At 36.1% G+C, this 26,626-nt stretch overlaps 2 protein-coding genes across 2 annotated transcripts; both read right to left on the reverse strand.

Moving 5' to 3' along the window:
• Nucleotides 1–3,214: 3,214 nt before the first annotated feature.
• Nucleotides 3,215–6,264, reverse strand: LOC129755049 (uncharacterized). The gene is made up of 4 exons (XM_055751356.1): nt 4,462–6,264; nt 3,961–4,393; nt 3,747–3,895; nt 3,215–3,677 (listed from the first exon to the last, which is right to left on the reverse strand). Exons 1-4 carry the CDS (start codon nt 5,023–5,025, stop codon nt 3,345–3,347), a joined length of 1,479 nt encoding a protein of 492 aa, XP_055607331.1. The 5' UTR covers nt 5,026–6,264; the 3' UTR covers nt 3,215–3,344.
• A 10,968-nt stretch (nt 6,265–17,232) lies between these two features.
• On the reverse strand, nt 17,233–25,670 carry LOC129755069 (uncharacterized). The gene is made up of 5 exons (XM_055751397.1): nt 25,432–25,670; nt 24,612–25,365; nt 17,956–18,514; nt 17,728–17,891; nt 17,233–17,669 (listed from the first exon to the last, which is right to left on the reverse strand). The coding sequence occupies exons 1-5, from the start codon at nt 25,578–25,580 to the stop codon at nt 17,331–17,333; spliced, it is 1,965 nt and encodes a 654-aa protein (XP_055607372.1). The 5' UTR covers nt 25,581–25,670; the 3' UTR covers nt 17,233–17,330.
• Between the last annotated feature and the right edge of the window lie 956 nt (nt 25,671–26,626).

A 26,626-nucleotide genomic window follows, 5' to 3' on the forward strand; every position in this document is an offset into this window, starting at 1 on the left:
AGATGCCGCAAATAAGCTGGGTGTATCGTCTACAACCGTGCATCGAGCCAAAAAACGAGCCGGACTATCGACTTACAAGAAGGTAGTGACTCCAAATCGCGATGGTAAACAAAATACGACGGCCAAAGCACGATCCCGGAGGCTGTACACGACGATTCTGACGAAGTTTGACTGCGTGGTGATGGACGACGAAACCTACGTCAAAGCCCGACTACAAGCAGCTTCCGGGACAGGAGTTTTATACGGCAAAAGTAAAGGGAAAGGTAGCAGATATTTTCAAGCACAAGAAACTGTCAAAGTTCACGAAGAAATATCTGGTTTGGCAAAGCCATCTGTACCTATGGCTTAGAAAGCAGCATTTTCATAGCTTCCGGAACTGTCAACCAAGAAATTTACGTGAAAGAGTGTTTGAATAAACGTCTGCTGCCTTTCCTGAAGAAACACGGTTGTTTCGTACTGTTTTGGCCGGATTTGACATCTTGCCATTACAGTAAAAAGGCCATGGAGTGGTACGCCGCCAACAACGTGCAGGTTGTTCCCAAGGACAAGAACCCTCCCAACACGCCAGAGCTCCGTCCAATTGAGAAACACCTGGGCTATTGTCAAACGGAACCTAAAGAAGACCAAAAATAATTGCCAAGGACGGGCAGCAGTTCAAGGCAAACTGGCTTTCTGCGGCGAAGAAGGTGGTACAAAATCTGATGACAGGGGTTGAGCGTAAGGTCCGGCAATTCGGATTTGTAAAAGCGGAAGCCTAACTGAATATTTTTCCTGAATTTTATACTAATTAAACTTGAAAAAGAAATTTAATTTGATTTTTTAAATAAACGATTTCACCGATTTTCACGCATTTTCCCTTGACCAAATTTTGACCGTATCACCTTTAACACCAAATAAACGAATTTCAAATCAAATCACCTTTAACTCGTATTACTTGTTTTGAATTATGGAGACATTACCACAAGAAACACTTTACCACGGATGTAACATTCGTTTCTAACCTTTTTCACCTTCTTCATTCTTTACTTTCGTTTTATCACATTCGTTCTACACCCAAAATTCAGCCTCTGTGCCAATGGCGTGTAGTCAATTACATAGCATCATTGGTACAAGAAGATAACGCGACCGGTGCTGATTCGATTTGCTCCCACTGGCATTAATCTCCCAAGTTAACCGAATTGCGTATGTCTGAAAGAAACAAAATAAAAACGTTTGCACGTCCCTCCCTATCGCATCACAAGACGAAGAAGGATAGAAATAAATACCGGCCAACACCAGGCAGCCAGCGAACCGAGCACTGTGCGTGTGAATGTAGCAAAAGCAACAACAAAAATATCCTTCTAATTCAATCCACTGGCACCGGGCAAACCACGGCCAAGCTGTGCGTGTGTATGCAGTAAAAGCAACAAAAAAAACATTCCTTCAATTTACCGGCAAACAACCACGCACCGGCCAAGCTGCCCGGCTTTAGCAGCTGTGTATATGTAGCGTGTGTATGTAATAGCAGGCGGTAAGCAAACACAGTTCTCATTCAATGGGTTTCCCGTTTCCTTCACTCCCGTTCCCTTTCCCGTTTCCATAACAAAACAAGCTGCCCGGCTTTGGCAGCTGTGTATATGTAGCGTGTGTATGTAATAGCAGGCAGTAAGCAAAGCACAGTTCTCATTCAATGGGTTTCCCGTTCCTTCACTCCCGTTCCCTTTCCCCGTTTCCATCGAAAGACAAAGGAATGCATTGAAAGAAGGCCAAACGCCGGGAAGCCGCCGTTGTGCGTTTTTTTCGATTGATCGGTGACAGAAAGCCTATGACAAATATCCCTCGTCCTGTATGAAGCTTGAATAGTACACTGGTTAAAATGCCGGTCTGGCAAGACGCTATGAATGGTAATTTGAGTTCGATTCTCACTACGGCGCTGTGGTTTTAATTTTTATTTTTTTGTTTCTGGGATGAATTATCCAATAGGAATAGGTTTTCTTGTTTCGCTTGAATGTAGTTGGTCATCATTTTGGTTGGGAGCCGAGTCCTTATGCCAGTTACGGTTTTTCAAACATACCGTCTTCGGCACAGTGCACATTTCAGCGCATTATCGGCACAGAGATATGCTAAATAGGCATTGGATTTTTGCAACCTCTTCTATGGGTGTAGTCATATTACGTCTGAGTGAGAGGTATTGGAAAATCTACACGCAGAGAAAACTAGGCTTTTGAACCAAAACAAAAATGATTTTGTTTCAAAACATTCATTTTTTTGAATCTAACTCCTGTTTTATTTGAACCAAAAACTTTTGTTTTTGATTCAAAAAAATATTTTTTGAAACAAAGAATTAATTCTTTGAACTAAATATTTTTGGATTTTGAATTTAAGCAAATACTTTGATTCTAAATAAATGTTAATTGAGCTTATTTCTTTTAAAACAAAGTCAACTTTTTTTGAACCAAAGGAAAATGTTTTTAACTTGAAGAAATGATTCCTTTAAATAAAAACTTCAGCCTTTGATTCAAAAGATATTTTGATTTGCCTTGCAAGAAGAATACAAAACCGAAAAATCGAATCAAGTTTGGCCGGTCGTGTGAAAATGTAGGTCAGAGTTAGCTATATTAGAAGGATTCAGGATGAAGTATGGTAAGTATGTTAATTAAAGAGTGAATATCGAAGATTTTCTATAAGTGATTGCGTTTTTACAGAACCAGAGCCGAAGGATGGTTTCCGTGGATGCCTCAACCGAGATGAAAGCTGCGCACGATGACACCGCTCCAAATACAGCGGTCAGGTCGACAAAAATTTGGACCGGATCGATTTTAGTGAACTAGTTTGTGGCCAAGTGTTTCATCTGTTGTAAATAAAAATAAATTTAACATATAAATTTCTTCCTTTTTATTTTTTGAAATTCCTAATAGGAATTTCAAAACAACAGGAAATATGTCCTCCAATTGGAATAAATGGAAAATGGTTCAATGAACCAATCTTTTTAAATCTAAATCTAAATAACATTGTGGCGAACGAAAACAACTTTGTATCAAATGAAACTGTTTTTTGTTTCAAAGTATTAAGATTTTGATTCAAAGATTTTTCAAAAGAAAAATTCTTTGAAACAAAGGAAAATGCTTTTGAACCAAATTTTTTTTTATTTGTCCCAAAACCAAAGGAAAAAATCCTTTGTTTTTGCGGCACTTTCCTTTGAAATAAAAAACCTTTTCGCTGCGTGTATCTGTTTCAAAATATTGGCGTGTCAATTTTCAATGAATTACGAAATTTTGTGTTTTATTTTTTTTTCGTTTAACATCACAGTCCACAGTTTGTGAATTATTTTAAATTACTGAATTAGTTTCTATGAACTGCAAGATCTAACAAATCAACTGTTGCAGCCGTTCGATTTGTCGCACTAAATCCTCCAGCAACGCTTGTCCTTCCTGCGAACTTTGGAAAATGTTACGATCAGCCGTAAGGCCCAACTGTAGCTGACCGCCGTAAGACTGCATCGTCAGAGAAATGCCTACGGTTCCGAATGAGGGGGGCCAGAAGGAATATTTTTCTAAAGCGAAAGGTCCGAATTGAAATTTCGGTGGTATATCACCCAACAGCGAAACACCCATCGTGACGGGGAATTGCCTGGATAGGTATCGAAGCGCGAATGTGGGTAACACGTCCGGAAGGATTTTCATTATGCCGTATAATATCTGTTTAAGGAAATCGTGTTTTTATTTTACCCCCTAAAAATTTCACTAGCATTGAAACAGATTACTTACTAAAAGTTGACTAGAATGACGATGACTGTGGTAGGTTTTGTTTATAGCGCGAAGTGCTTCGAAAAAATCATTTCTGTCGTTTATTTCGCATTTCATGGGAAGATCCTGTAATAATAATGAAAACGTGTTTTCGAACGTCAGTTTTTTGTCTGGAAAAAAAAATAAATCAAAAGTTTTTACTTTAGTTAACGGGGAATCGTATCAATTAACTTACTTTGTGGTTTCATTATTGTGGGAAGCGCTACTTCAAGGACTGATGGAGTTTGTTTAATGGCTTTGAAATAATTGTTCAACGTTGCAGATACAGCTGTCAGTACGATGCTGGAATAATGCACATTTGGAACTTCTTTTTTTACTTGATTTCTGAACTGGTTCCAAATATTCGTGTTCACATGTTTACTGACAAAGTACTTATGTGCCATTGGAGTTTTTCTTTTGAGTTTGTTGTCAAGGAGCTTTTTCAAAAACAAACTTGTTATAATAAACGGTGCTTCGTAGAGCGTTAAAGCATATTTCTTCCATTTATTCACAATCGGTAGCTTTCTCGGTTGTGGCGATGAACGGTCCTCGGGATTTGTGATTTCTTCCCCGATAAATCGTAGGAACGTTACGCCATCGCACAAAGAATGGTGAAACCGAACTACAATCTGAAAAATAATTTTCCAATAAATTTCCCCTAAGGTTTAAAGATCTTGAAAACGTTTCGAATGCTTACCATACACGATATTACGCCGGTAATCGAATCAACTATTGGCTGAGTACTGACAAGTATCTCCCATTGAGCGCTATTATCAGCCGACAACATTTTTTTATTCAATATTTTAGAGAGGTTTACAGTATCATTCTCGGCAAAGCTTTCATTTTCCATCATCTGAATGTAATCCTCAACGATTACATCATGTTTCTCGGTCCAGTAAGAAAACCCAAAGGCTTGATTTCGTTTCCAAAAAAACTTTCTAACTTGATGACCTTTATCCTGATGAAACACCGTGAATCGTTCAATTATTATTTGACGAATTTTATGTGCAGCATCGGAAAAGTTTGCTACTCCTGCTGACGGAATCTCCATATATGCCACTGCGTTCACGATTCCTGAGTCAACTTCTCTGTCGATGTCCCACATCGCATCGATATCGCCCACAAGTCCTTTGAAGCTTGTTCCATGTTTTCTACGCAGAAGCCATTCAACCACCAACCGATAACATCCAAATCCAAAAAGCGTTATACCAATCAAAGGTATTAATGGGAGCCATGCGATAAGAACCAGTAATCGCTGCATTTCGGAAACCTCCGGTTTTACCGGCAAACAAAAATCAACTTAACAGTTCAACGGTGACTGACTGAGTGTATAACTGAACCGCAATGAATTTCTAATGCAACTTAATAACAGCTGTATGCAATCTTATCTTTGTTGCTAAAAGTGTTCTTGTTCATGAGCTATAGGGCTGTATGATCGTTGCTCGGTATTTGGAAACAAAACGTGATCCATTCAATAATTTAACAACTCGTTCGGTTCGAACTTCGTTACAAGTAACATGTTACATGAATTAGAAAAAAAATTATTTGAGAGCATCATTGGATGCTTCAAAGTAGTTCAAAATGGTCTTTGCGTAAAATGACGGTTTGTACAACAGGTGCACTCAAATAAACATTTTCTATGAGGTTGTGACATCAATTGTCTTGTTCTAGAATTGTGTAAGACTAAAAAAAATAATCTTAAATTGCAAGGGCTACATGTGGTACATAACAAAAAGTCACTCATGTAAATATTCATAGTTTTGGTGGCAAATGTTTGGCACTTTGTTGGCAGTAAAAATCCGACCTATTTTTTTTCAAATTTATTATAATATCAACGCGTTTTCGAGATATTTACAATACAAGAGAAAAAGAGAAAACATATTTTTGCACAATTTCTTTCAAAATCCATATTACCAAATCGATAGCTGGCAAAACCGTTGATTATTCAAAATATGTCTGGACATGAGTGGTGGAAAGTATGCAAACACTGTCAAAAATGTCCACAAAGTTCAAATCTTATGTTGGAGTAAATCACATGATCGGCATCTACGATTAAAGGGTCATCAGGGAAGTCAGACTCATATAAGAATTGTTGTTTTGAATAAGTGAACAACTTATTGTAGATCGCTGAAATGTCCCACAAATTTTTCTCGTATAAGTTAAAAATTTTGCCGAGCTATGACTTTTGAAACTTAACCTCAAGCAACACCTTTTTGTAAATTCCAGAGCTCGTAAGCTGTGAAGTCGTTACCGAGGCAATGAGACAGGTTATTTCTGAAGGATGACAAAACTTATAAAAAACCCAATTTCAAATAAATTTCAGGGGACGAATCCTGTACCATTTCCGGTCGTCGCAAGGTCCCTTGCAGATAAATACATATACCTATTTGCTGGTTTTTTGGTTGAAAATAGAATGAAGTGTTAAAACTCTCCTGTTCTTTACTTTCTAATTGGCATTTCAGTCTTTAGGAAGCAAATTACAGAATTTTCCAATTTGCCCCCCTCCCCCCTGAAATGCCAATTAGAAAATAAAGAACCAAACAATATCAGTCGTTAAAAAATTACCAAAAAAAAAAAAATCTCCTGTGGAACCAAAATTTGCAAAATAAAATCTTTGGTTTTCGCTGTTTTTAAAAGATTAACGGTAACATGAATAATTCGCAATCAACGGTCTAAACAAACCGATTTTACTTGAAGTTCAATCCCATGATGGTTTTGCTTCGTTTTTGTCAGATTTTGCAAGCAGACATTCCAGTAAAAAGTATTTTAGTAGATCAAAAATAATCAACTTTTGTTAAATTTTAAACAGCTGAAGTCTCCAAATTGTACTCATTTTCTTCCAAAAAAGAAAGTAGGGGGAAAGTTCATATAACGCCCCATGTGGATAATACGCGCCACTCGTGTTTTGGAGAATCTGTAACATTTGAAGCCTGCAAAATATTACCAATATGTTTTATATGCTGTGATTGGCAATGGCAAGAATGAATTTCCTTAAAATACCTGTACGTCGTAAAAATTTCACAATTTAGGTTTTCCTAAATTTCGATCTAAATTTTAAAACACTTTCAATAAGGTGTCACCAAGCAGAGAAAAATGAATAAGACAATATGTTCTGACTTATCGATAGAGGGGGATCTTAACTTTGATTTTATGCTAAAAAATCACGGCCTTTGTGCTCGCTATAACGCGCCAATCGTAATATGCTGAAAAAGCATTAATTTTTCAAAACGGCCAATTTTCATTGAAAGTGAACCAAAAGTTAAAAACCATTTTTTGAGCGTTAGTTTAGCCCAAAAAATCTACTTTTCATATTTTTAAAATTTGAATTAATTTTCTTTCCAGTCAGAATGTATGTAAGTATCAGTGTGTTTTCGGTCTTCGGCTGCTTTCAGGTGTGTTCGGCTGCTAGGCGCCTATTGAATATACAGCGGCGCGTATCAGCAACACATTTTTGTTCTGTGGCTTTGAATATGGTGTGCGTGTTCGGAGTTCCGCATCCAGGAATCGCCCGATGGTCCACAGCTGGTTTCGCGTGCTCACCTGACACAAGCACAACCCAAGCAACCAAAAGTTCCATAAAACAGGTACAAGAACGCTTACTCAGCCCCATCATTGACATGAAGTACGTTCTATGCGGCTCAAAATTTAAGTTCTTATTGATACTTTCAAGTTCCAAAAAATCTTAATGATCTTCTATTCAGCTTCCAGCGGCCTCTTAATTCAGCTTCCAAAAAATCGCAAAGTGAGCAAAAAAATTTCTCTATCTCAACTGAACCGTTGGCTTCGGTTCATATCACCTTCTCTTGATTATTTACTGTGTTCTGTACCGGTGCCTCCATGATGCCACGCGCCGGATTTCAAACTCAACAAATTGCTCAATTGCTTCTTTCCTACATTTCCTACATATATCGCATCAGAATGGTCACTCAAGTACATAACTACTTATTGAAAAAAACTTGCCCGGCTTGGGGATCGAACCCCGACCTTCGTGGTGAGAATCGAACACGCTACCACGAGGCCACGCCTAGATGTTGTTCTAACTGAAACTAAAACTCGAAGAGGTGATTTGATTTTGAAAGCACATCAATGCTCTTTTTGTGACTTATCAAATCCCGTTTGAGCACTTTTGTGCCCTTTATGTGACTTACCAAATCCCGTATTGAGCACTTTTGTGCCCTTTATGTGACTTAAGTCCCGTATAACGTACGTATAGATCACTTTTGCAGCTTTCAAGTTCGTTAATGAGCACATATAGTTCACTATTGGGAATTGGGCAAAACAAGTCACATACAACGTACATATCAATCAGTTTTGCAACTTTCAAGTTTATTAATGAGTACATAAAGTTCACTAAAGGGAATTGGGCATTTGATTCTCTTTGTCAGCCAATATGTAACTTTCAATGCCTTCATTCAAGTAAATATGTGACTTTTGGTTGCTTGGGAAGTGTTCTCCCTTACGGCCCAATGTACAATGACGCGCGATGCATTTGATACTTTCACCGGCACCACCGGTTGGCTGTAAGTGAGATAGCATGTGTGATGTCTTGTATAGTGGCTGCGTCCTCGTAATTATACCAGATATATATCTAATCCTGGGGGAGGAAGACTGAATAAAAAAAGAAAAAAATCTTTCAAACGTCAAATTTCTCACATTAATCTACCGACCAGAGCGAAGGTTCAAAATTTTACTTTCTTATTTTGTGAATTTCAATCAAACTTTTTTCATGCTGAAAAGCACTTGTTTTGCATAAAACAATGATTTAATTAGGTTTTTTTGCTTATGCAAATTCTTGCATGATCAGGCGTATTGAGTCGCACAAATTTCGTTAAAGTTTTTGAAGCTGATAAGTAAAAATTGTTTGATTAATGGTTGTGCTAAAAATAGCTTAAATATCAGATTTAGAGTTTGGGTAGTTCCCATGGACCGAACAACATTTTTATATAGTTCAAAGTTTATATTTACGACAGAGTTGACAGACTGGTATTGAATAACCTAGTTGTTGAATTCGATTTCGATGTTTACTTTTGAATCTGCAGCAATTAACTCAGAAGACTTAAATTTAAAACCTAAAAAACTGAGTTACATGACTCGATACACGAAACTGATCATCTAAAGTTAAAATTTGAACGATTACAAATCTTTTCAACAATTGCTGGCTTTTTGCCGAACAGTAAAAAAACGATACAGAAAACGATACAGCGAATTTCAGTCTTCCTCCCCCAGATCTAATCCATCTTGTATCTAAATCCTATACCGCACATCCCCCTTCTTCTCCGGGAAAAAGAAAAGAACGAAAATAATGCCACAACGTCGTTACCGAGGTAGGATTAAAAAGGACGGCATTTTGAAAAAAAAAAGTCGAAAATAATAAGATCAACGCAGCTTACTATTCGCTGAATTATCATATCAATCCCCAGAATAACCCTAAAATCTTTTTTAATTTCATGAACAAAGGTGTACGAAATTTTATGCTTTTGCTTTTTCTGTTCGCTTTTACCAATGTCTCTTTTTTTTCTAATTTTGAAAACTCTCTAGATTGCACTAATAATGAGTACCTTAGGATTGTGGGTTCGCAAATAAAAGTTTTAACAACTTTCTTGAACAAGCTATGCTAATTTTTGTGTTTCTTCAAAATTATAAAAATCATCGTATAGTTGTTTGGTTACATTGGTGAACATCAAAATTTTATTGAAATGGAACACATGAGTCTTTGTCTCAAATTTTGCTTGCTCAACATGATAAAACTATCAAACACAAATACAAATATTTCTATTCATACGTCTGTATCTCAACAATCCAGAATTGATATAAGACTTCAATATTCGTCTTATTTGAACTTCTAGCTCACTACTAGTGTTAGCTTTAAACGAATACAAATATTTTTAAAATAGTTTTATTTTAAGACAGATAGTAAAACAAATCTATTCTGATAATTCAATTTATAGTTGAACTGACCTGTTGACCTTTAATCACGGTTAGAAATTTCTTGATGCGAGTTTGACGCACAATATTGCAAGTTCTCTTTGAAGAGATTCGCAGTCGCTGCCACGGAAATCATAAGAAAAATTATTATAAGTAGGTTTGAACAGCAAATAGTTAAATTGTCTTGAAAAGTTATTCGGTTTAGAATGATCAGCATTCTTTTTTTCATTTTAAGTTTAGAATCGTAGATAACAAAAAAAGCAGTAAGGTGTTATTATTTTCGCTCATCCCAGTGCACTTGATCTGCACTTAACCCAGCCGACTTTGATCACGATAGATTCTGTCTCACGTATTATTGTCATTGAAGTTGAAATCCGAAGTTTTCGCGCTGGTGATCGGCAACCTTGCCAACTAGCGACGTTGTGAAATATCATTACTGGCAACGCTTTTGTAAAGTAATAACCAGCGTGCCTATACAGCTACGGGTGGTTGCATATTGAGCAACAGTAGGCAAGGAGTACCAAAAGTTTCTCATTGGTGGGGGTGGAGACGGAGCGCTTTTTGACAGCGAATTGTTCGCCTACCATGCCTATGATTACGATTGCCTGTCACAAGATGGACGATTCCGTGTATTCACGCAGAGTAAACTTGAATTTTGGAACGAATTAAATCTGACTTTGATTCAAAACATTCATTTTTTTTTATTCCAGCTCCTGTTTTATTTGAATCAATGAATTATAGTATTGATTGAAAAAAATAATTTTTGAAAGAAAGAATAAATTTTTTGAATTGAATAACTTTGGACTTTGATTTCAAACAAATTCTTTAGTTCAAATGCATATTTCTTTAGAAACAAAGTAAATTTTCTTTCAACCGAAGAAAAATGTTTTAAACTGAAAAGAATAATTTTTTGAAACAAAAACTTCAAACTTAGAAGATATTTTGCATTGACTTGCAAGAAGAACAGAAAACCGAAAAATCGAATAAAGTTCGGCCGCTCATTTTAAAAATCAAACCAGTGAATCGGAGTAAGCTATAAATAAGGAGTATTCAGGATGCAAAATGGTAAGTGTAAGTTAATAAATACTGAATATTTAAGTGAATTCAAGATTTTCTAAAACGCTTGTATAGTTACAGGACCACGGCCGACGGATAGATTTCCAAGTCTCTCGAACATGGAGAAAGCTGCGCAAAGTAACACCTCCCCAAATCCCGCGGTCGTATTTTTTCGGCCCAATCTTCAACGGCAATCACCAGTCGGACCAGCCAGCAGCTGGAGTGGCTTTCGGAAGTTTATTGACCGGCCCACGTAGAATGCGAAACTTTGTCAACGATATCAAGGACCCTACTCGGTTATAGTGAACCAGTGTTTTATGTGTTTGTGAATAAAAAAGAATTTAAGAACTAAAATTGTATCTTTTTATTATTCAAACTCCTAATAGGAACTTCGAAACAACAGGGTAAAAATCTTCCAATTGGAATATATGGAAAATGGTTCAATGAATAAATGCTTTTAAATCTATATCTAAATTACCTTTGAGCAAAGATAATAACTTTAAATCAACTGAAACTGGTTTTTGTATCAAAGCATTAATATTTTGAATCTAAGATTTTTCAAAAGAAAAAATCTTTGAAACAGAGGAAAATGCATTTGAACCAAAGGATTTTTTTATTTATACCAAAACCAAAGGAAAAAATCCTTTATTTTTGCGGCACTTTCCTTTGAAATAAAAAATCTTTGGTATAAGAACACACCCGAAGTTGTACACGTCTTGATAATAACTTGTCGCCAGTAAATGTCGCCAGCGCTCATTGACGATAACTCCGGTTTGGGGATTCAGCGACAATATTTATACCTATGATGCCACTGACGATTCTATATAGTTTTTCAAGTGATTGATTTATAGGCTACACACAACCAAAAAAAATCTGGAAAATTACATCACATATGATGTAAATAAAAAGAAGCATCATATATGACGGAATTTTCAGTGCGAGTTGAATATTACACGCCTGTAAAATTATGCAACGTGTAATATGAAAGTGATGTAAATTTTAAAGCCACTGAATTTAGGAAAAATATCCTATTGGAATTTGTTTTGTTTACTTTTTTATTGATCCGATTCAATGGAGTTTTTTCATCTTTTATGACAAAAACAATCTCTTAATGATGCAATTCATTGTTTTATTTATCGACAAGCAAATTTATGGTTTTACACATTTTTTTAAAAATCACTTTCACTTTCTTCCTAAGTACCGAATCTTATGTATACTTAAGTACTCTATGGAGTAGCGTGGGGCCGCTTTCAGAACCACTTCCGCTGCCGCTTCTTTTCGGAGATACCCGGAACCAACCATATTGACGGACTTAGAAGCTAAGTGCTTCAATAAATGACTTTGGTTCACGACTTGACTGAACACTTTGTTTACATTTTTGTGTTCCTGTTTTTGACAGTTTTATTTTTACATGACATTATCACGTTCAGTGTAATTTAATATTAATTTGACTTCATGTCTTTATGATATTCCGTGTCGTGTAATTTTCAGAAATTTCTTATTCAGTGTTGTGAAGAGTTTGTGTGACAAAAAAATTGTAAAAATACATCATATGTGATGTAACGAAAAAGAAGCATCATATATGATTGAGTTTTCAGTGCGAGTTGAATATTAAACGTCTGTAAACTTCGAAAGACGTGTAAAATTTGAAAACATGTAAAATATTCAAGTCGTGTAATATTTTATTCGCACTGAAAGTTCCGTCATATGTGATGCTTCTTTTTCTTTACATCATATGTGATGTAAATTTACATCAAATAATCGCGTTCTGTGTCAAGTAATGTTTGTGTCATTGGAATTCCGTGCTTTTAAGGATTCAAGTCTGTAAATTTACATTAATTAATCGCGTTCTACGTCATGTAATATTAAAGGCTTTCAATTTCAGTGTTGTTAAGGATTCAGATTTTTTTTCTGTGTACCTGTTATTTTTTTCAGTTTACTCATCAATTACTTTTCCAATCGATTCCATTCCATCGTTCACTTCATTTCCCAAGATTCTCAAATCCTTTAAGCCAATATGCAATCTTCGAAAAAGATAGGACTACTACTTAATGAACTTAAAATTGACATTTCTAAAAAGATGGACAGAAGCCACATCTTCCGCAATCCATGTTGGTCGTCGTTTCTTCGTTGAATGTTATCATTGACATTTCTTTTCCATTCCCGTAGTACTCAAACAAAATGGTGCAACCCTTTCACTGGTTCTTCTAGGACTTCGATATTTCAATGCAGTTATCAGTTCATTGAATTCAACAGTTCAAACTCTCATCGTACAACCAATAAATTTCTGAATCCCTATAGAACCACACACTTTACGGAGCTGTCCTTCCAGATACCCACGAACAGATTACAGTCCGTCGTACTTTCTTATTTTTCTCATTTTCTTTTTTTTGTCAGTCAGTTAAGTCAAGAGGACACCATTCTAGAAAATTTAACTCTCTGAGTATCATCAACTAAATCATGAATAACGTTTCACTTATCAATGACTGTCTGTGTGGTAAAACTGCATTGTGTTACGTCAATTTTGACTAAACTAGTCATTTGAACCAAGCTGCAAGAGATTTTCAAAGATGCTCATATGAAACTTTTCATGGCCAGTCCTGCAATGCATCCAACAAGCAATCATCGAAGCCGGCATCTATGTAGATATATGATTCGATCCATTGGAAACTATGCTAAGCCGCAGAAAATGAAACAGAAGAGGCTGCAATCCATTAGAAAGTTGCTCCAAGCCGAAACAAGCCAAAATCAGATGCCATCTCGTTCAAGCGAGCTGTGCTAAGCTGCAACAGGAAAAATCACCCTTTCTTCAATTCTTGCAAGCTGTGCGAAGCCGCAATCCGCCTGAAAAAAAGCAATATTAGTTGCCATCGCATTCTTGCAAGCTGTGCTAAGCCGCAATAGAAAACACATAATCTCTTTCTCATTCCTGCAAGCTGTGCAAAGCCGCAACAAGTGAACAACATCTACCATCTCGCTCTAGCAAGCTGTGCCAAGCCGCAATAACAAAAAAACATCGATCTCTTTCTCATTCCTGCAAAGCCGCAGAAAGGTAGCATCTCGGTCTCGCAAGTTGTGCTGAGTCGCCAAGCCTCCATGCGCCTCTCATCATTCTCGCTTCACCAAACAACAATTCTAGACAATCCCGTAAAACTCACATTCAATAAAATCACTCGACTTCTAGGTAACAGCGCTTTTTCTCAAACATGAAATCTGCATTGTGGACACATTCGCAGTATGAAGCTTCAAAACCCGTTATCTGAAAACACCATTTTGATTTTTTCACTTATTTCGTTTTTCTCACTGTTCGGCACAATATGTTTTATTCCACTCATACTTTGGTTGATTGCGAACCACCAGGCGATTCCGGAATTTCTGGCCATAATGGCCAGAACCTGGAAGGATCGCCATTGTGCGTGTTCGGAGTTCCGCATCCAGGAATCGCCCGATGGTCCACAGCTGGTTTCGCGTGCTCACCTGATGATGTACAATGACGCGCGATGCATTTGATACTTTCACCGGCACCACCGGTTGGCTGTAAGTGAGATAGCATGTGTGATGTCTTGTATAGTGGCTGCGTCCTCGTAATTATACCAGATATATATCTAATCCACCTTGTATCTAAATCCTATACCGCACATATGGTTTAAAAAAAATCAAGTTTTTAAAGCAACTAAATGAATTTGAGTAATAGAAAAATCATAAGCATTTGTAGAAAACACTATTCTTCAACAAATATACACAAAATGTACCTGGAATAGATAGTAAATCAGCGATTCGCTTAGGTGGGGCATTATAGAGCATGTTCCCCTGTTGGGCAGACATGCGTAAACTCGCTTTGGAAAAAATCGTTCAGCTGATTTCTCCTGAGTTTAACGCGTTATGTGCAGATTGATTTTATCTTCGTTCCAATCATTTCGTCAATGCATACAAAACGAAGAGAACAAGTCTACATTGATGATTTCGAAGCATCGCAGAAACATCCTCTCGCTCATTTCCCGTTTCCTTGGCATGGTTGCCACATGTACAGATTTATCTAGACAGGTACAAAATTTTGAGTTTATTTTTGGTACAGAATCTGTACGTGCAGATGACAGATTTTCAAAATTTGGTACAGATTTGCACAGATTTTTGACTATAAAAAACTGAAAAAAGTTTCTATATTTTGCTTTCGTCCAATCTTTATTAAAAATTCGTCTACAGTTAGCCTTTATTATTCTGACGATAGGAGTTCCTTACTGGGAAGTACACGATGGAACAATTAGATTTACAAATTTGCTACAAATAATTAAATTTTAAAAATTTCCTCGCAAGAAAATGCCAATAAAACCAAAGTACGTAATCGCCTGAGTGTTGACATTGGGCGCTATCCTTAGAACGAAAAGTTATTTAGGATTAAACGGCGGATCGAACAATGTCATATTAAATAGGTACGACGCTCACAAATCGCTCTAATAAAACTATGTATAAACATCATGTACATTAGGAAGTGTTTGTTATGAAAAATATTCTTTAATGTCCGTTTTTTAAAGACAGAAAATTAAAATGATTTAATGAGTTTCTCAAAAAGTGTTTAACTAAAAAGCTGTACAATGTGCAATAAAGTATCTTTTTTAATTAAACATGAGGAAACAAAATCTTCACATATTGACACATTGAATGCAGAACTTTGATTTCTTCGGTTCTGATTTTGGTACAGATTTTTGAGTTTTCGGTACAGATGAAAAAGATTTTTTCGATGAACGGTACATATTTCGATGTGGCAACACTGTCTCTTGGCTCTAACACTTCCTAACAGCTCTTATGATTAATACATCATCTTGATATATAATGTACGCAATGCAACATGATGTACACATTGTTTCTCAATTTTCACCGTCATAAAATATTTGATTTTTCACTTTAATCAATTTTAAATTACGTTTTTACTAAAATTAGTTGGCTCGGGGCGAACAGAGCACTATTAATCGGGGCACGATGGGCGTTTTTTGCCATATAATCTGGCAGCGAATTCAGCTCCATGTTGTCTAGTGAATTATAGAGCTACAGCTTGACTTGTTTACATCTGACCTATTTTTACATTTGGCCTATTTGTTAGGTGTCGGAGAGATAATCAAAAGACTAGAGTTCGATTTCTGTTCGAGGTGATTATTTTATCATTTACCATTCACGATCGATTTTTCTATTGTTACATTATTCGGCTAGTAGCACCATCCGCCAAACAAAGCACCAGGAACGTAATGTATGAGTGGGCTTGTGATATAGCTCAGTTGGCAAGTCTGTTGTCTCTTGAGCCGATGTCCGCGAGATCGAGCCCAAGAGTAAACATCGAACACAATTGTACCGGATAGTTTTTCAATAACGATCCGCCAACTGCAACGTTGATAAAGTCGCGAATGCCATAAAGATGGTAAAACGACTATAATCGAAACAAAAAAAAGTAATGTATGAGTGTGTGTGAATTGTTTGTATTCTACAAACAGACCTAGACTATTTTGTTATTGCTTTGTTTGACGAATCTATGATTCACCTGGCTTCATCGAGTTGAATTCGCTGCTAGATTCTTCGGCAGAAAACGCTCATCGTGCCCCAATTAATGGTGCTTATACTGCCACAGGGGTGGTTCTCATTATGTCCCTACAGTGATTGGTTTTCAGCCTTTGGCAACATTTCTTAAAATGCATTTTTAAACGTTTTTACCTAGTTTTTCAAGTTTCAACCAATTAGGAAATAAACTATTCTAGTGTTCGAACACGGAACAATGATGTAATTCACATCTTGCAGCTGTTTTCTGTGGTTAAATGAGCATTTTCCTTAAGGTGGCCATTATGCCCTTATCTCCCCTAGATACCAAGAATAAAGTAGTATTTCTTACAAAAAAGAAAAGTAAAATTTCTTCATGAAATATCATAAGATGACGTTTATTTCATTCATAGAAAATATTTCGATCAAACGAACGGGTTTTTAGAGACACGCATTCGTAACGGTCCCATTTCTTAATGGACTTAGCTTTATCTTAAGTTTACATCGTAATTAATGCCAAGTAAAAAAATTGATCCTTTAATGATTTACATGTTTAATACAGATACAGCTACAGATCTTATACAGATTATTTTACAGTGTACGATATTCAAACAATGGGATTAATTCACAATATCTCTTGTCACAGATTTTTTTGAAGTCGGCTGGATAGTATGAAGAAAGGCAGAACTAATTTGAGGGTCAGGTTAGGATCATGTTCAAGAACCATTAGTTTGTATTTTCAAACCAGTGTATTTTTGCTACTTTTCGTTGACTTTCATCATTTTTTTATCCAGGTATCAGAAAAGGGACACGTTATCCAAACAAACGGGGAAAATTGTGCCTAGGCTTTTTTTTCGCAGATTTCACAGATTTCAAATTATTGAACAATGGCGTTCCTTTGAAATGACAAGTGAAACCAAATGGATCTATTCGAAGAGCAAATCCAGTTTTGTACAGCAACAAGTTTTCGGTTTCCCTGTTTTAAAAGTTTTATTTTAATCCAAAGTAGTAAATCGAAACAGTCTTATAATTTCTTCAGTAATTTTTCAGTCAATAGCGCAGTTATGCATCTTGCAGAACACAGCCAATTCGTTCAATTTCTCGCACCGTTTCCGCCAAAATTTTGTGGGCATCGTCTTCGGTGGCAATCACAGCTCGATCGGCTACAACGCCCAGCTGCAACTTTCCGCCGTAGGTTAGCAGTGTGAGACCAACGGCCGTTTGGCCGATGTTTGGAATCCAAAAGCTGAGATTTTTTAGTTCCTTTCCCTGAATTTGAGGCTTGTCCTGGGGACCCGGAAGATTCGAGATAGCCAGAGTACAATGTGCACTTTTTAGGATTTTGCGCAATATTGGTTCCGGAATGAAACAAGTAACCGATGACATTATCCAATAGTTGATCTAAGAAAGAGAAATAGATATTAAATTATGTTGGTGTAATAGATTAATTGACACCTACCAGGTAATCTGGAGACGATCGTAGAATGTCCGTATGAGTTTTAACTGTGTTCAAGCGCTCGAGTAGATTATTGTACCGATTAGAATCGGATAACATAACTCCAGGAGCTATTGGAAGTGTTTGCAAGGCTACCGAGAAACGATTGTGCAATTTTAATTCTCGAGCTGGAAAAAAAAAATTAACATATTACTTAATAAATTATTCACAAATCAATAAGAAAAAACGCACATTCTCGTTCCACCCGAGTGGGAAGAACAACCGTAATGTTTTTTGGAACCGTCGCAGGTTTTCCCTCGAAATATTTCTGTAAACTACTTGAGAGTGCTGTTAGGAAGGCATCGGAGAATCGGGCTCCCGGAAGTTGCTGTTTCGTTGTTTTGATGATTTCTATCCATTTGGTACTGCCGAATTCCTCTTCGTGTATCCAGCTAACCACTTTTTCGTTTGCCAAAACTTCCGCGTGTATACAATTGTCGTCAACTTTTCGAGCCGCACTTTCCTCGAAAAAAGCTGGCGTGTGATATATCGCCCACAGCAAGACAAACTGTCGTTGGGTCCAGTCGTGGATTTGCTGCGCTGTTGGGAACTTCTTCATGATCCTTTGAAGCGGACTTAGATCTTTTAGCGGTTGCATAGTTTGTTCTTTAAGCATGTGTTCCAGGTTCATCATCTTGAAGTTAGATAAACGCTTCCAGAGGGATGGCATCTCCTTATCGGCGATGCCTTCCAAAAGTAGTCTCATCAGAGCTACGCCATCGCCAAGGGAATGATGAACTCGGAATAGAATCTATAATAATGAATCTCCGTTTTAATTGGTACCTTATAATTGACTTTGAATTTCGTTATACTATTATTATTCTTTTTTTCAGATATTCATTAGGTAGAATAATTTTGTTTATGAAACCCATTTTGATAGTTTGACTGTTAAAAGAAATTGTTCAGTTTATAATTAAGCGGGGCAATTGATTTATTATTGATTTCACTATCATACTCATCGATGCCGAAAGGGCTAATTATTGAGAATATTGAACATTGTTTTCGATTCGGTTATAGTAAACGATAATGTTTTGTAAATAAATATTGTATATACATATATCAGTAGCCACGCAATCGCCAAGTGATTTCTCATTAGTGTACTAGATTCGAATTAAGCTGTATATTTTTTTATGCAACAATTATAATGGATAAAAATTGATCGATCCTAGATAATTAATTGAAAGCTGTGTATTAAGCTTTCGAGCAATTTTCTGCCATTGTCCTCGTCGTTCATATTTGTTAGATTTTTTTTTTTAAAGATTGGATTGATTTTGTGTCATTTTGAAAAAAAACTAATTACAGGTTATTCAATAAGTTCGAATTTAAACTAAAACCACGATAATTTTGGCCCAACTAAAAACCCAAAACCAAAGAACCCGAAAAGCACCATGAATGACCAATATCAAGATACTCAAGCCCAATTTTTCAATGTCTTATTCTATCCCCCACCATTTTTGTGAACTTTTTGATAAAATTTAGTTGGTACTTGACTACATTTTGGACATCTATGAAATTCCCAGATTCAGTACCAAAAAAAATTTTTTTTATGAAAGGAACGACTGTTTTGGTCGATTTTTTAAGGATTTTTAAACGGCTATCAGTCTCGGATTTTTTAATTAAAAACGACTGTTTTTTACTCAAACGTTTCGATCCTTACTGGATCTTCATCAGGGGCGATAAAGTGTCGTTCTCTTGTTAAGTTTGATTCGGCTTATCTTGACATCAGTTCAAGATAAGCCGAATCAAACTTAACAAGAAAACGGTACTTTATCGCCCCTGATGAAGATCCAATAAGGATCGAAACGTTGGAGTAAAAATCAGTCGTTTTTACTTAAAAAATCCGAGACTGATGGCCGTTAAAAAATCCTTAAAAAAAAGTACCAAAGAATAAGAAATCAGAGGTTGTTTGGACTTTAACGCAGGGAACGAATTCGGTTTATAAAAAAAAAAACAACAAAAAGAGTGCACATACGATCCAAAAAAAAAAAAAGATTTTCAATCGAAAAAGCGTACATTTATAGCTTAAAGAGTGCGTAACCTGATTATCTTCCTGACGACGAGATTATTGAAGCCCTAAAACGTTGGATATACTAAATATTTGTTCAAACTTACATAACTATAGGACTGCCGAATTATAACAAGAGTCGCAGCTTTTCAACAAACTTCACAAAGATTTTAATCAAAATATTTTCCTTTAATATTTTTGAGATTTTTGACAAGCATTATATATACTGGCCATTTTCGTTATTTTTTATCATCATATTGGATGTGGGGTTTGATTATCTATAAGGTATTCAAAAAGCCATTTACGATTGTTGTGGGTTTGTGTGTTTGTTTGTCTTCAATAGGCTCAGCCGTCTTAAGACCTAAAATGCTGAAATTCGACGTGAGTGCTCATTAGGAACGGAGTTGATGAAAAATGTTTTAAGATCATTAGATTATCCCTTTTTAAGGGGTTTGTCCATAAAAATCAAATATTAACATGAATTGGATTGGAATGCAAATATGAGGGACGGGCAATTGATTGTAGGTATCATATTTTGGGTAAAAGGTCAGCAAAAGGTGTCGTCCATATATAATTTTAAATGTTTTTTGCGATATTGACGTTATTACAGTGGCTTATATACACCAGCTTGTGATAAGAATTGGCACACGGGAGTTTTCAGGAAAGTGCAATTGATTCAATGTATAAATTTGTTCGTAAGGAACTGGCCAAAGGGGTCGTCTATATGAAATATCAACCACTTTTGCTATATTGACATTATTTTACATCGAATTGAGATGAAAATTCGCACATGAATGTTTTGACGGACGAACAATGGATTATTGTAATTGAGCTCTGAGTTAAGGGTCGGAAAAAGGAGTCGTTCATATTTACTGTTCAATATTTTCGCGATATGGTCGTAATTATACATACATCGGATTGGAATAAAAATTTGCACGCAGAGATTTTACAGCACGGGTCATTGATTTCAGGTGTCAAATTTTAGACAAGGGTTCGGTAAACTGGTCGTCCATATTAACTGTTAAGTGTTTTTGCAATAATTTCTTTACTATGCATGAAATCGAGACGAAAATTCATACACGGGAGTTTCACAAAACCTACAATCGATTCCTGGATTCAAATTTCGAACCAAATGTTTGAAAAAAATCGTTCATATTAACGTTTTAATGTTTTGTGATAATGTTGTTACTATGCATCAATTCGAGACGAAAATACATACATGGAGGTTTTGCAGGAAGAATGATCTATTTCTGATTTAAATTTGGTATTGAAAGAAGAAAGGGTTTTTTAAATTGAATTAGTAAGATTTTTGCAATAATTTCGGAACTTTCATCCGAACTATTCGTAAATTTTTACACGAGTATGTTTTGGACGATCATTCAATTTATTATTATCAATTTCAGTTTGATTGATAAACAAAAGGGATGTTCATAGATACATTTGATTATTTTGAGCAATACTGTAATTCAAATGCAACTTAATAATCATTCTAACACAAACTCATAATTACATATTAAAAATTTGAAATAAGAGATGAGTTAGTAAAACAAAAAAGACAGTTTGTTATAAATTTTAAAAAAAAATTCAACTCGCGACTGTCTCAAATGAAATACACCCGCATAAGAGTCCATCTGTAGAATATTACGAATTTTATTACATTTTAAGGTTTAAAATATACGGAATAGGTACCTCAGATTTGTGGTTTAAGTCATTAAGAAACAAAAGTGAATTCTGGTGATGCAAGAATATTAAAAATAGTCTTCGAAGACAGGCTACAGAAAGAATGACTTGCTAAGAAAAAAATATTATCAGATACAATAAAAACAAAAGATTCATTCATCTTACGGCGTTGACTGTTGATTTTCCTCCAAAAGAATGTAGATATTAAAAATTAATTACCGCTTTTGCAAACTCAGAAATAATCTAATCCATGATTAAAAAAGTATGTACAATGATGGACAAAAATATATCCGGTATGGGACTGTTATGCGAGAAGATTTCAAAATAGTCTCGAAAATATCCGCATAACAGTCCCATCTTCAAGTTATTATAGGATAATAAATTTCTGTCTGCCTGTTCCCTATTGAGTCGGTAACTACTAAACCGATATGCATGAATATTGGCATAAAGGGTCTTTGGTAGCCGGGTAGGTTTCTATAATAGTTTAAGACCCATCCCACTCTCCAGAAGAGAACAGAAACATGTTTGAATAACTCGCATTTGGTACCCCTCCTTCCTTCTAGTGGGGAAAGCGAGGGATGGTAACCGGACATACCCCGTCTTAACCAATTTAAGTTTTATAGGCTTAATAAATGACATGGTTAACATTTAACACCCAATACCGAAATGGGAATCGAACCCATGCCATCAGTGGTCCAGCGATTACCGTCTTACCACGCTAACCACTCGACCACCGAGATGTAAAAGCTGGGTTTCCAAGTGCCCAGATTTGTCTGTAAAACACAGGCTTTTGACCCTTCGTCCAGATGTTCGTCAGACACATATTTTGCCCACATTTTTTACCAGAGTACCCTGATTTTACAGCCTCACAAAATTGGGTGATGAAATCAATGTTCATGTATCGGATATGATCCGTAAATGCCAGATTATACACGAAATCTTGCACGTATGCAAGGTATTTTGGAATTTTTGTATTTCACGAATCATTAATTGAAACTTACTATGTTTTATGGCATGGCGTGGCAACTTGAAAACCCAAATACAAACTACACAAACACTGGCGCCTAACCCCCCCCCCCCCCGCCCCCTCCGCACACTCGAATCGTCTTTTTGATTAGTACCAAATTTGTGATCCAAACACAGGTTTTTTCCAAATTGCCCAGATTTTTTATCCTTAAGGGGGGGGTAGGGTGTAACACTTTCAAAAAATCGATTTTTTTATTTTTTTATTTTCTTATTGTAAAACATTTCAAGAATGTTGTGTCAAATTTTCAAAACAATTGAAGCAAAACTGTAGAAGTTATAGGCCTTTATCTCCTCCTATCTAATACTGCAAGAAAGCAAGAGCAGAAACTTCAAACGCGTTTTTCTCGAAAGCACATTTTTAAAGTCCGTGGACATCGTCATTTGAAAACTACTTATCCGATTCTTTTCAAATTTGGAACATATTTTCTACATATAAAATACCAGACCCCAACGTTTTTCTTTTTTGATTTTTTTACTTTGGGGAGATTTTAGAGGTGAAAAATGGCGGATTTTTAAGTGAAAAATCGTAGTTTTTACTTCAAACAGCCACAAAAATTTCATAAAAATATTTTTTAGTTAAATAAAAACGTTGGGGTCCAGAAAAACATCTATTAAAATTATTTTGCTCTGATTTTTTGACTTCAGATGATTCTGTGCTGAGATACAGTGTCCACCGCAAATCCTGTTTTCTAAACGGCATCCTCGAAAATGCTCCGTCACCGGCTCATTTTTCAATATTTTTCTACGAAAAAATTACTAAATGTTCTTTTAACAATGCTTTGTATAATGCAAAAAATTTGAATACATTTGTTTGAACGATAGCTTTAGAAAAAAATCGTGAAAATGGTGTTTTTTTATACCCGTTAGACCCTACCCCCCCCCCCTTAACACCTGACATCCCTGCCCGTGGCGTAGAGGGGAGCCTTCAAATCTTCTAAGTAAGCGGATATGAGATCGAATCCCGATCACGGCATACATAGTACACTTTCTGTGGGTTGGTGGTTTTAGCATTTATCAGATGCTAGCAATCATTATTTTGAAAGATGTACGCTTAGAGTTAAGAAAAAGGGAATCTCTTCGAGGAAACATCAAGTTTCATTGAGATCCTGTTCGTGTTTGTGTTCGTTAAAAAAAAAAATTGAGACCCTCCCTTTTTAATGGCAGAATAAGAACGTAGGATGAAGGTTTTGATGTATATTTTTTTTGGCAAAGCTCGAAAACTTATCGAACAAATGGAGCCCAAGGTTCCATGTGACGTTATTTATATACCACTTCTTGAATGGGAGGAGGGTGAGGAAAGTTCATTTTCTCGCTTGCTCGTTTTTCATAGAACTGTTACACGAGTAGGGACATTTTAGTGGACTGAGTCGAACAAGGGTCATTTTTGAATTTATCAACTCTTGGGTCTAAAAGCTACGTTTTGATTGAAAACTTATCCGTGATTTTTTGCAGAATTGTTAACTAACGTTTGCATGAGTCAATTTGAACTTTTAAGTTTTTATGGGAAAATTGAATAGGTATATTGTTCTGCAAAATCAGCATTCGATAAGTAAATATTCAATTTTCCCCTACAAACATAAAAACACTTATTTACTCATGTAAACGTTACTTATAAACTCGACAAAAAAATGATGGATGGAAACAAAGCTTTTAACACCACAGGGTTTGAGATATTCAAAAATGACATAAAATCGACTCTGCCTAGCAGCTCCTTATAAAAGTTAGGGAGATATGTATGTATCATTTGCTAGTACACTGTGAATCATCAAAGTACTCTCTTTTTTGACTAAATGTATCAGAATGAAGAATTTTTCTATTACCTACTTATACATATTGAATCACCTATAAGGACGTTTGTCTTCGTGAATAACGACAGCGAATTGTTTTGCGGTTTACAATTTTGTTTCCAATAATAAATAACCTACACAAATGTTAGACCTTTCAACGTCTTTCATTCTTCATTGATTAATCTAATTACCTAGCTAATATCCTCTTAGATATACCTTTGTATATGTAGAACGATGTTCCGTCAAAAAACATTACTGTCACATAACAGTTTACAGTTGTTCAAGTTGGTATGTTCCTAAAAACTTAAGAACACTTTCTTCTGCACATACTTTTGTGCAACTTTACTCACCGGAAATCGTAGAACTTTCCTTCGTTCGTCTAGAAGGGGTTGCCTGCCAACAAGTATTTCCCAGGACGACGTGTGACATCCAGGTAAATGCCGGTTATTAATTACGCTCAGAAGGTTTCGTAGCTTCCGCTCGCTTATAAACTGTTGACCTTCTTCTAGCGGAATATACTCCAGATAACGAATATAATCTTCAACTGTTAGCTCCGATCGGTCACACCAATAGAAATAGCCCAGCTCCAAATTCCGCTTCCAAAACATTTTCTGATATGGTTGAATGTTTCCCATCAATCGAGATGAGATTCGTTTGCGTAGAACTAATAGAAGTTCAGCGCTAGTAGAAAATTCGTTGTTCGTTTCAAGGCCAACAGCCGATTCCTCAATGTAAGCCATTATGTTTATCATACCACGTGAGTTGTCACTCTCAATGGCCCACACAACGTCAGCTCCATCCAACAGTCCTTTGAAATGCGATCCATGCCGCCGTCTTAGTTCAATCGAGACAAAGCAGCGATACAACTTGAAACACAAATATCCTGCCAAAAAGATTGGCAACAGTATAGTAAATTTTATAAACGCATAAAACACGAAAAGCGACTGTCGAGTATCTTTCATATTAGGAATTTTAGGTGAATTGTAATCTTTTGAATCCGAAATCTCATCCTTGTATCGCGACATTTTGTGGCGAAGAAACAGTATCAGCAAACTTCCAGTCAACATGGCGAGAAAGCCGGACGAAAAAACTCTTCGAAAAAAGCTGCAAACAAATAGCACACATTCGGTTAAACGTATCGGAAAGGACTATTCTTCGTTAATGCATTACACAAAATCACTGCCATAATCGCTGCCGTCTTCATTCATCATTATCAGGGGACCGATTGGGCGGCTTATATTCCCATGTCGAGATGCAGCCTCCCAGAAGGATCCTTGATCTGAAGCCCACTGAAACCAGGAACCGGATGCTGTCGTCATTGTGTTAGAAGATTTTAGGTATTTTTTTCGGAAAAAAATATGCAAACACTTTCCACTTGAACAATTTAGTTATCAAACGGTCAACTGAGGAATGAACCTTAGAAAAAGCACTTATTTCTTTTTATACCAAGGTGATTGGAAATTATGTTTTGCTTGTTTGCCAGTGCCAGAGATGTCCAAGAAATATTAATTATTTATTACTTTTAGTTTATTTTATTGTTTGATCTATTCATGTTAAAGCAGTATTAACGGTCTGAGAATAAACCATTTTTACATTAAATTTGAAATTCTTGTTTAAAAAGTGACACCCCAATTACATCTTGTCAGTGTTCTAACGAGTGTGCATGCATTTATTGAGTTATGAACGGTTGTTTCTAGACGTATGGCTACCTACTTTCTTCAAAGGACTTTGTTTTGGCCGACCCAACAATATGGACGTTCGATTATAAGCTGTAGTCGCGGAAACCTAACAAGTGTAACTAACAAGTCCTAGGCCTATTTCTCAACACTACTGAAAGCGTGATTTTTGTTTGTCAAAATTTTTGCTGCTAAAATTATGACGAAAGAAGAGCACACCTTTAGTTGAATTTATGTAACGCATGTTTTCGTTTAAAACGACGTGACTCCGCACAATCTGTCTCAGCTGAACCGCGCAATCTGTGTGCGTTTTTTTGGTCAACTGAATGGATTTTAATTTACTGTCTCCGACCAGGGCGCAAGAGGCACGCAGCTGAGCCTGGAAAGAATTTTTTTTATTGGAATTTAGAGGGGAGAAGTATAGTACGACAAGTTTCATTCTTGTTGAGACCATTTGTTGAACAGGTCTACAACTGTTTTGGTGTTTATACATTTATCAATTTATTTTTTATTCATTTATTTGTTTATTTATTCATTAAGTTTTTTTAAAGCGTCTTCGAAAGCATGCATAGTATACAGACAAGTTATTTGAATTATCTTAAGTGCAAGTAATTCACAATTATATTGAAGTTTCAAATCCAATAGGAACGAGACGAGTGTTCTGGCGAATATGGAATGCCCGAGAAATT

This window comes from Uranotaenia lowii, chromosome 3 (genome assembly GCF_029784155.1).
Source record: "Uranotaenia lowii strain MFRU-FL chromosome 3, ASM2978415v1, whole genome shotgun sequence".
Taxonomy (NCBI): Eukaryota; Metazoa; Arthropoda; class Insecta; order Diptera; family Culicidae; genus Uranotaenia; species Uranotaenia lowii.